The sequence below is a fragment of the Tenrec ecaudatus genome, chromosome 18, assembly GCF_050624435.1.
Source record: "Tenrec ecaudatus isolate mTenEca1 chromosome 18, mTenEca1.hap1, whole genome shotgun sequence".
Classification (NCBI taxonomy): domain Eukaryota; kingdom Metazoa; phylum Chordata; class Mammalia; order Afrosoricida; family Tenrecidae; genus Tenrec; species Tenrec ecaudatus.
The window spans coordinates 32,739,712-32,756,418 of NC_134547.1; the positions used below are offsets into that span (position 1 = coordinate 32,739,712).

Here is a 16,707-nt window from a genome sequence, read left to right on the forward strand (position 1 = left end):
CCAAGTGGTGCTGGAGGACAAGGAATGTGCTATTTTTTGCGATTTTTCTATAGATCTAAAATTAGTTTAAATAAGCACTTTAAAAATCTCTTGGTCTGTGCTGCTCTGTTTTACAATAGAAGAACAGCTTCATTTTTGTCCCATCATAACTTGGATTTAATATAAAGAAGAAAGCTGCAAATTCAAGTTACAATTTTAAACACTGAGGCTATATGGGGCAATACAATTACATTTGGTTCGGCCAAAGATATTAAAACAGGTTATTTTTGCTTCTACCATTAACTTATTCTAGGAGGAAAGATATATTTGAAGGAAGTAGCATAAACTACATGACCATCACATTCTAAAGTTTATGAACATGAAACCATACTTAATGACTGCCTCTCTGAAATGACATGTCTGAAAGACTACCACGCTAACGCTACAACGAAGTTGCTCTGTTTTGTATTTGACAAGGGAGGGGAATGATCTAGGCCCCCAAAGGCTTACCTGAGTAACAGTCAGGAAAGCTTGCTCCATTGTGTGGTGGGATTGGTATTCTTGGTTTTGGTGGGGGGTGGGATAAGTGAAAAACTGTTTCTAACTACAAAATCTATGCAGAGCTGATAAAAATTTATTAAAGGAAAAACCCCTCCATTTTTAGTGATTTCTCAAAATCAGACCCCTATTCTGAATTATCCATTAACCAGTAAGGGTTCAACCTCACCCCCTTATTAAAATACATATTCATAAAAACTTTTACAGTTATGCTGTTCTAGTTACAAATGGCTTCTACTTTTCTAGGACATAATTTCACTTTGTTTAAGCAAAATTCATTAAAGCACCATAAATAACCTTTAAATATTTAGCCATGAATAGAGGGTGGCTTATTTCAGCACTAATGCAGAACGCTTTTAAAGCTGCATTTCAGCATGCATCAAGCTGATGATTAATACTTGCCGTGCAATTTCCAATGTTGGAATAAATTTCTGTTTAAAGAGTTTGGCCAAAAGTAAGTATTTTACTTCAGCTATTTACTAGTACGAAGGTAACCATAGTATGAAGGTAACCATAGAGAATGACATGGAGACAGTTTAAGAAAGCTTGACATCACATTTTTATTTTTTCGTAGACATGTTTCCAGTGAAAGCTGTGCGTATTCGGGGACTAATGCCTGTAGAGTTACACAAATGCAAGGGCTGGCTGTGTGGTGTACACACAGATAACTGCATTCCAATCTGAATCAAAGTTCACAAGATTTTAGAAAGCATGGTTCATAAAATTTGTACTTTGAGGGAAAGAAAAATCAAGATTTTACAAAATACCCTTCTTCCAGTCACAGACTTTCCCACAACGTACATGACGCTTTCTGCCTTAGCGTTTATAGCACATTCAGGGGGAAGAGGTGCTTTGAAATAGCATCTAACTGCAAAACCTACAACCGAAGTAGATTTTCCTTAAAAGTGCATTTAAAATGCTAAGCAAGTAATGAAATATAATTGTTGAATCTATCTGAAAATTTTAAAGTTTCTTTAAAATGGTCCATATGGTATTTAAAACATCACAGCTGGTACAAAACTGCCTGTATTTTGTTCAAAACACAAAAACAATACATGTGAACAGTATTCTTTTAAACTCATCTGAAATGCTGCCACCACATCATAAGGCAAGCTCAGATGAGAGTGTTGACAGTATTTAGGGAATTAAAAAATCAAATTCAATATTAAAGTAGACAAATATTTACTTAAATTTTTTTAATATCACTGATAAAGAGAAGTCGATGCCATATTGACCCAGGATGTTTTATTTCAAGCCACATGTAACATATTTTGCTATATATGTTCTAAACAAAAGGGAAACTAGGCTTTCAGATGTAAACGACCATTTCCTAGGCAGAGTCTAGTTTTTTTGTTGCAATCTGGCAGCTTTGAATTTGGAAACGCGCTTTGTAGTTTCTTCTGATATTTCTGACAGAACTTCTCTTCGTTCTGGAATGGTGGGGAGTGCAGGATGAGCAATGGCTGTGTGTGGTGGCAAGGAGGGTGATAAAAATTCTTTTTCTATTACAGTTCCAGAAAAAGCCTAAAAGAGAAAATTCAGAATAAGGTAATAAAATGGTAATAATAAGATGCTCATAACATCTTTATCCTGTATTCATCAATTAGACTAATTTCTTTTCAGCAAAATTAGAGCTTTACATAAAAGATAAAACAATGACAATCCAAATATAACTTGCTTAAAAAAACAAGTACTTTAAAGTATTTCTTAATTGCACCCCAAATATATTTCTAGAGTATGAAGAAAAGAAAACAAAAATGTGAAATAAAAACACGTTTTCTCTGGGATAAAGCTTATTTAAAAAGGATTTCAGCTTTCATATATCCAGTTCATGATATGAAAAATTATGTATTAATCCCCCAAAATACTACCCAGGCATCAAATTCAGGTTTTGTGTACCAGTTGATGAATGAACTAGTAGCCTGTGATGGTTACAGAGAAGCCCCAGTGGCAAAATTACTCGTTGGTCTGTTAAATACAAGGTCAGAAGTTTGAATCCACCAACTATTCCCTGGGTGAAAACTGAGGCTTTCTGTGAAGAAAGCAAATAGTGCCCGGCTATCAAGCAGAACAGTGTCTAGGGTCTTCAAGGCTTGTATTCAAACAAGCAGCCATCTGAGTGCGAAGTCAACTAAGTCCACTTGGAAGGACACCAGCTTGTGTGATCCAAGATTAGGCAATAATAGATTTCAAAGACGACAAAGGGAAAAGTATCAGAGCCTAAACTTCAAACACCCACTTTGTGGAAGGCTATGGAGGAAAGTGGGAGCCCCAAGCCAATTACGCCACTGGCAAGGACCTCAAACAGCTTTACTATCAGATAGAAATCACTGTGACCCAAGATCATACTGGATCGAACCTGATAACGTGGTCAGTTGACCTCCCTCTTGACCCAACCTGAAATTTTTCTAGGTGTATTTTTTTGCTTGTTCCGTGACAAGAATTTCTTCCCTGGCCTTTAAAATACTGATGGTGTTTTTTTCTTACACATATATAAATATGTGTGGTTTATCTTTGTATTATTTTACCCTTACCATTTTGTTTCTGTTTCTTATTGTTTCTGTTAGATTCTCCAGTTTGGGAAGCACAGAAGAAATGGATGCACAGAGATAACAACCGATACAAGGGTTTATAGGGGAGATAGCAGTAGGTGGGCGAGGGGGAAAGATGGAGAGTGTGAGGGGGTTGGGGGAACAAATAAAGTATGAGAGGGAGCACTAGAACTGATGGTGATTACACACTCATTTTAAAAGCAATTTAACCAAGAAAAAAATGGTCAAAAAATGGAGTAATCATTGTATAATTATTTTTATATGACTGAACTATTGAGTTGTATTATATGTGGATTATGTACCAATAAAACTGTATATATATTAAAAAAAAGTTAGTGTCTCCGAAACCCACAGGGGTAAGTTTTCTACCCTGTCCTAGTAAGTCAGAATTGACTTGATTGCAGAGCGCTAGGGATTTTACGACGGTCATGCTGCCTGCAAACCACTAGCTTAGTTTCAGCAATATTGACATCTCTTTAATTCCTTTATGCAATTAAAAATTTTTTAATTACATTCGCCTCGATTTTACTTAAGAGTCAGTGGAGAGCTAAAAAACTATGAAGTGCTCATACTAGTTGGAATAAGCATAGGCCTTAAATTTAATACAACTAATTCAAAAGTGGATATAAATAAGCAATCCCACTCAAAAAATAATTCTTTAATTTCAAATGAATGTTTACTGGTCAATTATATGCACAACTGGCATAAAATTAAGTGTATAAAATGTTTCAAATATAAGCAAAGATACGTCTAAAAATTGAAGCACTATTAGACATATTTTAAAGATATCTGATATTCTCAATATTTTAATTATCTTATAAAATGGTTCTAACTAAAATCTGACATTTCCCCATATATTTTCCTTCACTTTATGCATTAGGCGTTTGAAATTAGTTAAGACAATATTATACTTCAATAGTTCAAACGGCCACCCCTCTAAGCTAAGCCTATCACTGGAAGAGTAACAACAAAGGCAGCCCCCACCCTCCTCTCCATATTTTGAAATCTTGGGTGGAGTCCAGTTCTTGAAAAAGCTCAAAGCTAACTTTTCTGAGAACTCCACTTATCGTGATGAGCCTGAAGCCTTATTTAAAATGTTTTTGAAAAAGAGACACCACTTTAGAATACAAAAGACAGTAAACAGAGTCTTCCAAAAGATTTGCAACACCCATGAAATATTTTGGTGACAAAATTCTAGTCCCAGCTCAATTAAGTCCTTATAAACAACAAACTTTAAAATACTAAAAAATGGAAAAAGTCTGCACCCATTCCCTAGACATGTAAAAGGTTATTAAATAAGTTAAAATACTTAAAATGCTCATGATCCCCCTTCCCCAAGTACTCAGGAATGAATCACTTAGTATAAGTAATAGAATTTTCTCATATATATTTGACTGTCCATACAAACAGTTCATCAGTATAATGCAGGGATGAATTCCCAGTCCTACTATGCTTTAAATTGAACGCTTTAAATACTCACTAAAATGCTAGTTTTTTTGTTGTTGTTTTAAAGTTTGGGTATAATAGAAGTCGTAACATACAACTGTGGGAACCAATCACAATGATCTACCTATAACCCCCTCCCAGGGGGATGGACAACAGAAAAGTGGGTGATGGGAGACATTGATCAGTGTAAGACATGAAAAAATAACAATAATTTTAAAATTATCAAGGGTTCATAAGGGAGGGTAAGTGGGGGAAGGAGAGAGGGAAAAATGAGGAGCTGATACAAGGGCTCAAGTAGAAAGAAAATGTTTTGAGAATGATGACAACAAATGTACAAATGTGCTTGACACCATGGATGGATGGATGCATGGATTGTGATAAGAGTTGCATGATAATAAAATGATTTATAAAAAATAAAATAACTTATTATTTTAGAGCCAGAAGCTTACTTTGGGCCCCATCTCCTGCTACCCGCAACCCTTACTTACAAATGAAATGATGTGCAGCATGTTGGTGGGTGAGTATGCATGTGAGCTCATTTTTCTGAGGAGAAACTTCAGACCTTTCATCAGACTGTAAAATGCTTACATAACCAAGTTAAGTTTTCCTGGCACAGGTCAAAACAGAGAAGGACTTTAGATAAATTACCTGGTATACAAACAAGAGAGCTTCAAAAGGCTCAAGGAAAATGAAATTTAAAAACCATGGAAAATATCCATGAACTTGTTGAAGTCCTCTCATAATATTTTCTTAATTTAAGCAAGATATTTAATAATAAATAATAATATAAATAAAAAAGCATAAATCCGCTACTTGAACAAAAATAAAATGACTAATAAGCTGGTTAATGGCAATTTATTGAAAATAGGCTGCTAGAGTGGAGACCCAAGGCCCAAGTGTCGGCCAATGGAGATCCCCTCAAAGAGGGGTTCAGGAGAGGAGATGGGTCAATGAGGGTGCGAGGTAGTACCGATGAAGAACACAGCTTTCCCCCGGGTCCTGGATGCTTCCTCCTCCCCCCAACTACCATGATCCGAATTCTACCTTGCAGGACTGGATAGGGCAAAGGTTGTAAACTGGTGCATATGGGGGCTGGAGGCACAGGGAATCCAGGGTGTATGATACCTTCAGGACTAGGGGTATGAGGGGCGATGCTGGGAGAGTGGAGGGCAAGTGGGTTGGAAAGGGGGAACTGATTACAGGGGTCCACGTGTGACCTCCTCACTGGGAGAGGGAAGGCAGAGAAGGAGGGGGAGGGAGACTCCGGATAGGGCAAGATATGACAAAATAACAATGTATAAATTACCAAGGGTACATTGGGAGGGGGGAGCGGGGAAGGAGGGGGGAAAAAAAAGAGAGGACCTGATGCAAAGGGCTTCAGTGGAGAGCGAATGCTTTGAGAATGATTGGGGCAGGGAATGTATGGATGTGCTTTATACAATTGATGTATGTATATGTATGGATTGTGATAGGAGTTGTGTGAGTCCCTAATAAAATGTAAAAAAAGAAAAGAAAAAAAACAAGCAAAAAAAAAAGAAAATAGGCTGCTAAATGATTTTCTAGCCAAAATATAAAACATATGCCAATTAAGATATTTTGATAGTCATGAAGGTCAGCGGGCAGACCTAACATGATGTATGTTTGGGGTTTTTCTTTTCCCTTTTCTTATTTGTTTCTTCTTTTCATTCAATCTTTTATTTCCTTTTTGTTTTGTCTCTGTAATTGTTGTTTTGCCTACCTGTATATGATAGACATGGGAAGCAAGCCGGAGGAGAAAGCAATGGGACCACCAGTTCTGGAGGGACTTGAGGAGATTAGGAGGCGGAAAAAACAGTGGTGAGCAAACAAGGCCATAGACAGAGGAACAACTAGGGAATTAAAAGCAACAATGAGGAGGATGCAGAGATCGCAGTGGTGTTGGAGCAACAGCAATCTAGCTGAGAGGAATAACTATGAGGCAGAGAAAAGGGCGAGTGTGATGGTGGGGCAGGAGGAAGGTCAAGGGAAACAGGAAAGATTAGGAAGCAAAGCTATGGAGAGAGGTATAAACATAGGTGTGAAATATATTAACTCATAAAAATAGAGGTATTGGCCTATGTACATATGTTTATATGGCAATACACTGAGGAAGTAGATGGACTTTCAGCCTCTGTTCAAGCCTTCCCTCAGGGCAAGAACACTTTGTTCTAATAACCTGGCATTCTGTGATGCTCACTCTCCCAACAAGTCGCTTCAGACAAAATGGGTGCATAAACAAATGTGGTGAGGAAAGCTGACGGTACCCGGCTATCAAAAGCTATACTGTCTGGGGTCTTAAAGACTTGAAGGTAAACAAGCAGAGAAGCAACAAGCCCACATGGAAGAAGCACTCCAGCCTGTGCGATCATGAAGTGTCGACAGAATCAAGTAACAGGCACCAGAGGACCAAAAACAAAAAAACATATTGTTGAGAACGAGGGGGGTTCGAGCAGAGACCCAAAGCCCATCTGTAGACAACAGGCCATCCACTCACAGAAGGGTCACAAGGAAGGGATGAATCAACCAGGGCACAGTATAGCACCGATGAAACACTCATAATTCCTCTGGGTCTTTGAGGTTTCCACATACCCCCCATCATGACCCCAGCCCTGCCTTTCAGTTCTGGCTAGACTGGAGCATATACACTGGTATAGGTAAGAGTTCACTACACACAGAATTCAGGTCAGAATAACCCCCTCGGGGACAGAAATGGCAGGAGCAATACCAGGAGGGTAGAAGGAAAGTAAGGGAAAGAGGGGAGGCAAGGGGACCGATCACAATGATCAAGGTATAATCATGTCCCCACGTCCCCTGCCACCACCAGGGGAATGAACAGAAATGTGGGTGAAGGGAGACAGAGGTTGGTGTAAAATATGAAAATATCAACAATTTATAATTTATCAAGGGTCAGGAGGATGGGAGGGGAAAAAGAGGAGCTGATACCAAGGGCTCAAATAGAAAGTAAATGTTCAGAAAATGATACTTACAACAAAACTACAAATATGATAGATGTAACTGATGTATAAAATGTTATAAGAGCTGTAAGAACCCCCGATAGAAAATTTTAACTAATTAATTTTAAAAGATATTTTAAAATTCCCATTTCACAGAAATAGAACACTGGTAATACTTTCAGGAAAAGTTTTTTGAACTATTTGAAGATCACAATACCTATATGGTACTTGCTCAAAACTCACTGCCACTGAGTCAATTCCAACTCATAGCGATGTTACAAAATGGAGTAAAACTGTCAGTGTGGGTTGCCAAGGCTGCAAATCTTTACATCAGCTGAAAGTTTCATCATCTTCAAAACAACTGGTAGGTTCAAAGTGCTAACCTTGAGCTTAGCAGTCCAACATGGAACCTACTACACAACAGGGATGTTCAGTTAGTGACTACTAATTTTTTCACAATTATATTAATTCAAGTCTAGAATTAGGTGATTTGAGATTAAATACAGAAAAACTGACGAAGCTACGTGTTAAGCAATTCCATCCAAAAAAAACCAATAACAACCAAAAATACCCCTAACGCATGGCCTTCGAGTCAATGCCAATACAAAGAGACCCTACTGGACAGGGCAAAACTGCCCCTTGTGGGTTTCTGAGACTGTAACTCTTATGTAAGTACAAAACCCCATCTTTTTCTTTCTCCATTACGCAGTTATAATTTCATCGTGTAAAATTATTTAGGGACCACAATAATTTGTGGTATTGATTGTACAACTCTACGTAATATGATCGATTCTTATGAAATGTGAAGTATATGCTGTGAGAGATAATTTTATGTCCACTTGAAGAAGATAATTTTATGTCCACTTGATAATTTTATGTACACACTTGTAGCGATGGAATCCAACTTGTCAATCGGGTCACAGCCTAATGCTCTCTCCTGAGGAGGATGGCCTTCCCCGTCCCCTCATCTTCCTGCTTGCTGCCATCCTGATAGCTGCCAAAGCCTTGCCATGTTTCCATGCATCCACATGACTGCATCCACCGCCCTTCTGCATCACTGCATATGGATGTGGGAGTCTAAAGAGGGACGGATTGACCAGTATCGGACTTATGGACTGGAATTGGACTGGGAAACTTTCTTGATATATAATTACTTCTTGATGTAAAGCTCTTTCTTATCCATAGATGAGTGTTGCTGGATTTGTTTCTAGTCAACCTAGACTAACACAATAGAGCTGTTTTAAAAAAAAAGTTTGTAGAATCGATGTGGGAGATGAAACAATGCCAATTTAAAGTGGGGAGGGGTGAGAATCTTTAAAAAAAAAAATCTATTCAACTCCAAGAATAAAACTACTCAAAATAAGAGAAAATGAATTATATGCTACCACCACTACCCTTTTATCTCACAAAATAACAGCAGCCAGGGACATGGTTTGAAATAGCACATTAAAATATATGCAAACTAACCTCAGGTACTCCTGGTACGGGCAAAAGTTTCTGCTGACAGTTTTCTTCTTGATGTTCCTCTTCCAAAGTATTCTCATTACTGTCACTGCAAGTGGCTTCTTCATAACTGAGGCCCCTCAGCAGTCCCCTTCTCTCCTCAAATTCCGCAGCGCTGCTTTCGCTGGTATCACTACACACACTGTTCTCTCTGCTTCGAGACTTCAGAATTGATTTACGAGGAAAGTATTCGCCATTCACAATATCAACAAAGACTCTATAATAATAAAACAACAATAAAGAACCCGCATTAGAAAAGTGAGGATAAATTTATAATAGCTTATATATTTTCTAGAAAGTAATCTGAACTGTTCATTTAAACCTTTAACATTTTCACATTCATAATTTTCCAGCCACAGAAAAAAACTATTATCCTGAAAGACAGGATTTGTTTTACTTAGTAAAGCACAAGACTTCATGTAGAATGCTCTGAATGACAGTTGAATTGCCAACACTCTCGTACAGACTGAGCACACAGTAAGACATTAAGAAATTTTGCCTATTTCACAAACATGAGTCACGAAACAAGAGGTAGCTTCCACCCAACGACAACAACAAAAAGCTGAAATGATTAGTCTGCTCTGTAAAAAAATAAAACCACTTCAGCACGTAAGAGCTGTGGCAGGAAAGTGGTGTCCCAGACCGCAAGAACACCAACAACCGCTTCCATAGTTAAGACACAAGATTTCCTGACAAGCTCAAGCAAGAATGTTTAAAAGTATTAGCAAAATGGGTAAAAATGTAAGAAAGACATTAGAACTTTCCACCTGCTTTGGACTAGCAAGTTGTGGTGACTCAACAGCTCCTGGGAAGCCTGCACTTGAACACTGAGCTAGCCCCATCAGAACAGCTCAATTCACAAAGAAAGCCTGGGTGCACCCTGCCTTCCCATAAGGTGCAGATGCAGAGACTGGGGCAGGCACTCACCTGTAAATGTCAGCAGGTGTCCGGATAGGTGGCAGCTCATGGGCAGAGTGACCGCTGCCAGAACTGTTCTTCCGTTTACGTTTGGCTTCTTCCTTCTTTTCACTGAATTTTAATGTGGTATTTTTTCCAGTATTTATTCGAACCTAAACAGTTCATGGCAAAAATTAGGAACTCTTTTAAAAATCATATCAAGGCCAAAACTAAAACCAATAGATTCTATAATTAAATAAATAACAGTAGGAGAGGCAGTTTAAAAATTTGCCACTGAAATGACATGCATTATCAGATAAGGGGAGAAGTCCTCATATTTGGAAAAAAGGTCATGGATATACCATGCTTCCCAGCTCAAAATTGACTCTTCTTTAGTCCCAAATATTAGTCTTCAGTGTCTTTATTATTTTGCAGAAAGGAAAACTCATCACAACCAGTAGTGAGATTTGTTTTAAGCGTTAACCTTACCTCATTACTCTAAGTTATTGGCTTCAATCATGGATTTCAAAAGGAAAAAAAGGGGGGGGGAGATCAATGTAATCAAAAGAATTCTCAGTGAGAATATAAAATTTGTCATAAAGCAACATCAGATATTCAACCATTTGAAAAATTTTAAAGATTTCTAGTTTTCAGAATTAGAGGACTAAAAAAAAAAAAAAAAAACCACGCCTGTTCAGGATTAAAGCTCTTCTTCCGGTAGCTATACCACACTTTCAACTGCTCTTGCTCATACATGCCTGCAAATGTGATTTCCTCTTCCTGTTTATCTAATTGAAAGTAAGAAGAAATCAAAAGCCTGGGAAAAGGATCACAAACTTTTCCTACGTAATTATCTCAATCACTTTTCCCCCAAAGAATTCAGATGATGCTGTATTTTAGTGTGAAATAGAGTATTATTTTTAAGTGTAAGATTATTTCACTTCATAACTTCTTATTAGAGCAAGGACGAAGTCGCAAACATGTCTTAAATATGTTTCATTAAATAGAGTTCAGAGACCCTGGAGTCTGATCTAGGCAATATCCTGCAGGAGAAACACTAAACCCAGACAAAAGATTCCTGGTACTATCCAGATCTATGGGCTTCTGAGCCCCAAGTTGCCCTGGGAAGGAAGAATTAAAAAGATAGTTCCCCCGTGGCCCCTTGGAGAAGTCTATGGGGGAGAGGAGGGCAGAGGGAATGGGCTTACAGCAGCCCCCTGCCCCCCTGCCTTTAACCAAAGGCAATCTGCTGTACTGTACATGCTGGGATTCTACAGTGAGTCTGGAGTAAACCAAAGGCTTGTGACACTAAAGCAAAGCTTGAAAACCACACGTATGAAAATCTCTCGTCAGTCCTAAAATCTACAATGCCAAAACTCTCAAGCTATAATCATCCTCAGTTATCTATATTTAATTGGTCAGAATAAGTAAATTTTACTTCCAATTTTTTTCCTCTTTGTTCACATTGCTTCAATTTTATGCCCAGGTAAAAAACAACCACCTAGTATAATTAAAAAATTAATGTAGTCACTTTCAACTTCTTAAACTCATCAAAGTAACAAGATTAACTTTAGGATTAAGGATACTCTCTGGATAACAGACAAAAGGAGCTACAGTTGTTGCAAGGATGTTATTTTGAGGACTGCGTGCACCTGACCAAAGCCATTATATTTTCAAGTCTCATGCATGTGAAAGTGAGACATTGAATAAGGAAGATCAAAGTGGAACCAATGCATTTGAATTGAGGTGCTAGAGAATATTGAAAGAACCATGGCCTGTTAAATGGATAAATAAATCTGTCTTGGAAGAAGTACGGCCAGAGTACGCCTTAGAGGCAAGGATGGCTAGATTTTGTCGTACGTACGTTAGACATGCTGTCAGGAGAGAAGAGCCCCTACTTGGTAAAGTGGAGGGGCAGCAAAACAGAGGAAGGCCCTTAAGGAGATGGACTGACACAATGGCTGCCACCCTGAGCTCAAGCATAAGAACGACTGTGAGGCTGGCACAGGACAGGGAAAGGTTTCCTTCTGCTGTGCCCATAGCACCAACTTAATGGCACCTAACAGAAACAGTTGTTGCCACCCAAATCTGATCCCTGCCAGAGCCCAAACACCTCAATTCTTTTGTGGCTTCAGCAAAGAATGAGCCAAAATTAGTTAGCTAACTAGACTCTCCCACCCCACCCCTTTTACACATACTGGGAAAAAACGAGGTTCTCTGCTCCTCCAAAGAGCTGTAGTTCGGGAAACCCTAGTCTATAGGGTCACTATAAGTCAGAAGTGACTCCATGGCAGTGAGCTTGGGGTGGTTTGGGATTTTTTTAAGTTTTTTAAAGATACATTGGTCAAAATAAGAAGTGGTTTTGCTGTTTGGTGCCATCTATAATAACAATCACTGCTAGCAATGTTCTTTAAAAGACTACCATAAATCATTTATCATGTTCAAGTCCTATGCAAAGTAATTAAATAAAGTTAAAATATACAAACCCTCTTAGGTTCAATAGTATGAGAAAAATATATAGTTGGTACAGAATTATCTCCAACCCCTAAAGCATCATGTTCATTTTCACTGTCATCATCTCCTCCATCAGCATCCTCATCATCATCCTCATCATTGCTGTGGTAAGAATCCGAACCATTCACAAAGTAATCCATTTGACTATTCACTTGACCATTGAGAAGTTCTGAGTCATTATGACAATTGCCGGACATAAGGGACTCTGTGACTTGATGTTCTACATCCAGATTTGTGGTTGGATCCTCTTTTTCCTCTTCAGAAGATGTTGTATCTTCCCCATTTGAAATCACAGTACTGGGTCTACGAGGGAAGAAAAGAAAATTGACAAGATCTTTTGTGGTTTTGTGCTTTGGCTAATTTCACAGAAACTAATCATGACACATGGGTATATACCATTTTATTTAATATACCATTTAAAAATGATATAGAAGTTTCTGTAGTAACAGATATCAGTTAGCATGTCACCAGTTCTAAATGGGTGCTAATGTATGTTTCAAACAGTTTGGTAAAGCTCCTCGTGAACCACCTGAGCAGATTACAAATTCTAAAAATTTTAACAGAAAATCCGGTTAAGGATTTTAGTGTTGTTGGCGGCTGTACATTGAGTTGGCTCTGATTCACGTCAATCTTCTGAATGACAAAGAAGACAAAAATGGAGCAATATTTGAGAGGGGTATGAAATATTTAATTAATACTAAAAAACATAGTATTTGAGGGGCTATCAAAAACAAAACAGAAAGCTGGGAAGAGCTTTTATAGTATGTTTTTCCCCCACTATGTGAACTTCTAGCACCTCGCTCTGAGTTAGTACACCCAGTGGCGTTGCCTGAGAAGGTTCTCTCTTGTCACAATGAAATTTTTCATTAAAGCAGTTTTGCTTAAACCTCTTTTATTGTGATGGCTGATTTAAGAGAACAGCACAGCTGTGAAATTTTGTTTCCTTCTTGGGAAAATGCCACAAATTTGTTGTGATGTTGAACACAGCTTCCAAGAACAGTGCTATGGGAAAAACTCAAGTGTACGAGGGGATTCAAAAAGGTGAAATGTTGACTGGCGACAAACCTCATTCTGGATGTCTGTCAACTTCCTGAACGGACGCAAGGTCTACAAAATCCATGCACTTATGCTCGAAGACTGATAATGGACCACTGAAGAGATGAACACGTTATCTGGACTATCTTGGAGCTCAGTTCAGCGAATTTAATGCAAAGAATTAGGAATGAGAAGGGTAGCTGCAAAATGTGTGCCTCGGGTTCTGAGTGACCAGAAAAAAGCATCAAGTGGAAACATGCCACGCTTTGAAAGAACAGCTCCAAAGCGACCCAGACTTTCACCCCCAAGTTCATTACTGATGATGAGACATGATGCTATTCTTATGACCCCCAAAGCAAACATCAGTGAAGCCAGTGGAAGACACCATCATCACCTGGCCCACCAGAAGCTCGTCAAGTGAAATCAAAGATCAAGACGATGCTCATTTGTTTTAGTGATGTGAGGGGGAGAGTGCATTTGGAGTTCATACCACCAGGTCAGACTGTGTGCTAACAGTGTGCGACAAAGAAGGTTGATTTGTGGCAGAGGGGGCGTCTACCTGCTCAGCAAGCCCTCTCAGTGCATCAATTTTTGGGAAAAAACAGCATGTCTCTCTTGCCCCACGCACCTTACTCACCTGACCTCGCTCTGTGTGACATGAAAGGGCAATTTGATGATGTGGAAGAAGTGAAGAAAAAAATAAAGGAGGCACTGCCAGCAATCCAAACAGATGAGTTTGAGGAGTGCTTCCAAGAATGGAATCACAGATTTGGCAAATTTATTAAGTGTAATGGAGAGTACTTTGAAGGTGATAAGGTTGTTTTGTAAAAACAAATTTAAATGCATAGCTTTGGAAAAGAATCGGGTTTGGGCAGGGAGGCCCCTCAGATAAGACACCCATAGTTATAATTAGGTAATGTGTCCTATTTTTTGTTAGGGAGATTTACGGTCTCAGAAAAGCAAACAGGAGCAATTCTACCCTGTCCTATAGGGTTGCTATGAGTCAGAATCAACTCAATTGCCGTGACTTTTAACTTGGATTGTTTTATTATCTAAAATGTGGCTGACCCTGGGGATGCAGGCCATATGCCACAGAATACTGGGACCCTGGTTTTCAAGGTGCAGAATATACTCCAAAGGCCAAACCAGAGGGATGTGATTTGGAAACCCCACTAGATGAACTGAGCTCTACCTCAAAAACACCTGTAGCCCGCAGACTTAAGGCTGAAAATACATGGTACATACGGAAGCAGATGACAGCTATACCGAAAGTATTAAACAGATGACAGGCAGACTACCACTTACTTACTACTTCAACGACCAATTTGCTTTATTAATATATGTATTATTCTGGCAGACCCAGGTCTGACATTGTCAGTGAATATTGTTAAATTTTGCCTGTCTACCTACTCCCATTGTTTGTGTAAACAGTATCCAGTCATGTAAGGCTTTTCAGTACATGTCCATAATCCATGCATTTTTTGAGCCAGTTTTCTCAAGTGTGTTTTAAACACATTACCATGAGCTAAATCAATGACACTATGAACAGAAGGGCCTTATGCTCCCGGGAGAGGAGTAATAATGTTCTCTAATATAAAATAACAAAGATGTCTCAAAGGTGAACCAGAGGCAGAACTAAAATGTACATATAGGAATAGATTTGGGGCTCACACTTAATCACAGTTCCTGTCTAAAAAGCGGTTCTGATGACATGGCCCTGGTTGATACTCCCCTAAAAGAAACACAGAAGACAGGGGGGCTACAGCTTAGTGTGGTGATGAAATTGGATAGGACCCTGCTATAAGAAAGAATAGTATCTGAGGTCTTAAGGGTTTGTTTCCCAACAAACAGCCATCCAAATGAGATAGCAACTAAGCCCACATGGAAGAAGCACACCAGCCTGTGTGACGCAGGGATTGTAAATAATATCATCCAAATCTGAAAAAGGGGATGATATCAGACTTGCAGAAAGCTATGGATGGCAGTGGGAGCCCAAACTGCATCTGCAGGGGCTCCACCTAGAGTGAGTCTCCAGTGACTTCCCTCTGCCCATAACCGAGTGGTGGCTACCAGCCTAGTTATCAGAGTAGTAGAGAGATAATTATAGATTAAAATGAAAAATCTGATTTGAATGCTTGAAATCTTAACATTTTGATCTCCTTTTGACTCAATTTTAAATTGCTCTGGTTTTTTATATTTTGTTTTCTTTCAAAGAAAGTTTTCTTTCAAACTGGGCCTAATCTCTAGTATTACGTTCTGGTTGATAGCCCTCTTGGCTCTGTTACATATTTTTCTGTTTTCATTATAGAAAACCCAGGATGGGTAAATCTAGAGACATAACTAAAAGTTCCTGTAAAGAAGGGATGTTGGGGGGTCAATGGGAGCTAAGAACAAGGAGTACAAGACAGAAGGAAAGGTTTTAAAACCAAAGTGTGGTACCAACTGCAAAACACTTCTTGAGGTGACTGAACTATTAAACTGTATGATGTCTGGATCATATGCTAATAAAATGGCTTTTTTTAAAAATCTCAAACTCTAAAAAAAAAAATCAAGTAACTAATTGAAATATTGTAATTCTCTAAATGTGGATTTTGAATGGTTTAAGCATTTATGGACATGAACATGGTATAGCTATGTGCACCACAGAAAACGGGGAATTAACTTGGGTGGCCAAAATAAATCCTATCTTAATGTCAATATGTTTTCATTTGTTAATACATTATATTACAGTTGATATTTAATATATCTATATTTTAAAATAATATGCTGTTTTTTGGTATTATCCTTCATAACCTTTCATTATTAATGAGGAAGAAAAATGAGAAAATATAAGTCCTATAAAAGCAATTCTCTTTGAAAAATCATTTGCCATGACCTACCGATCACGTTCACCCAGCAATTCTTCTTGTCTCTCTAATTCTTCAAGCCGAGCCCAGAGTTCCTGATCAGCAAGCATATCCTTGGATTTCACATCATTTGAAAAATTTGCTTCAAATATATCTGAACTCTTTGGCTTAGAGTGAGGTTTATGAGCAATTCGGTGTTTTACTGTGAGGAAGAATGGCATGTTTGGTATTATCAACTTTAAAGAAAGGCACAAACCTGGACAGTGATATATTTTTTTTTTAAGGAGGGGGGTTTAGCGTAGAGGAGGTATAATGTTTAATCCAAACCGGGACCTCTAATGATGGCTATCTCTTAGAAACTTGCTCCTCCCCGTCACCCCCCCCCCCCCAGTGAGGTCCGTGGGC

At 38.5% G+C, this 16,707-nt stretch overlaps 1 protein-coding gene across 2 annotated transcripts in view; it reads right to left on the bottom strand.

The window, feature by feature from the left end:
- Window positions 1-16,707, bottom strand: part of URI1 (URI1 prefoldin like chaperone) — an 89,943-nt gene that overhangs the window by 14,839 nt on the left and 58,397 nt on the right. The window contains exons 7-11 of one of the 2 annotated variants that reach the window (XM_075536872.1): window positions 16,336-16,504; window positions 12,394-12,724; window positions 9,938-10,080; window positions 8,975-9,227; window positions 1,073-2,061 (exon numbers count right to left, since the gene is read on the bottom strand). In XM_075536872.1, the coding sequence (XP_075392987.1) occupies window positions 1,879-2,061; window positions 8,975-9,227; window positions 9,938-10,080; window positions 12,394-12,724; window positions 16,336-16,504 (1,079 nt within the window). In that variant the 3' untranslated portion in view covers window positions 1,073-1,878. Of the gene's footprint in view, window positions 1-1,072; window positions 2,062-8,974; window positions 9,228-9,937; window positions 10,081-12,393; window positions 12,725-16,335; window positions 16,505-16,707 lie in introns of those variants that run through there. The other variant, XM_075536873.1, reaches the window with a different exon arrangement.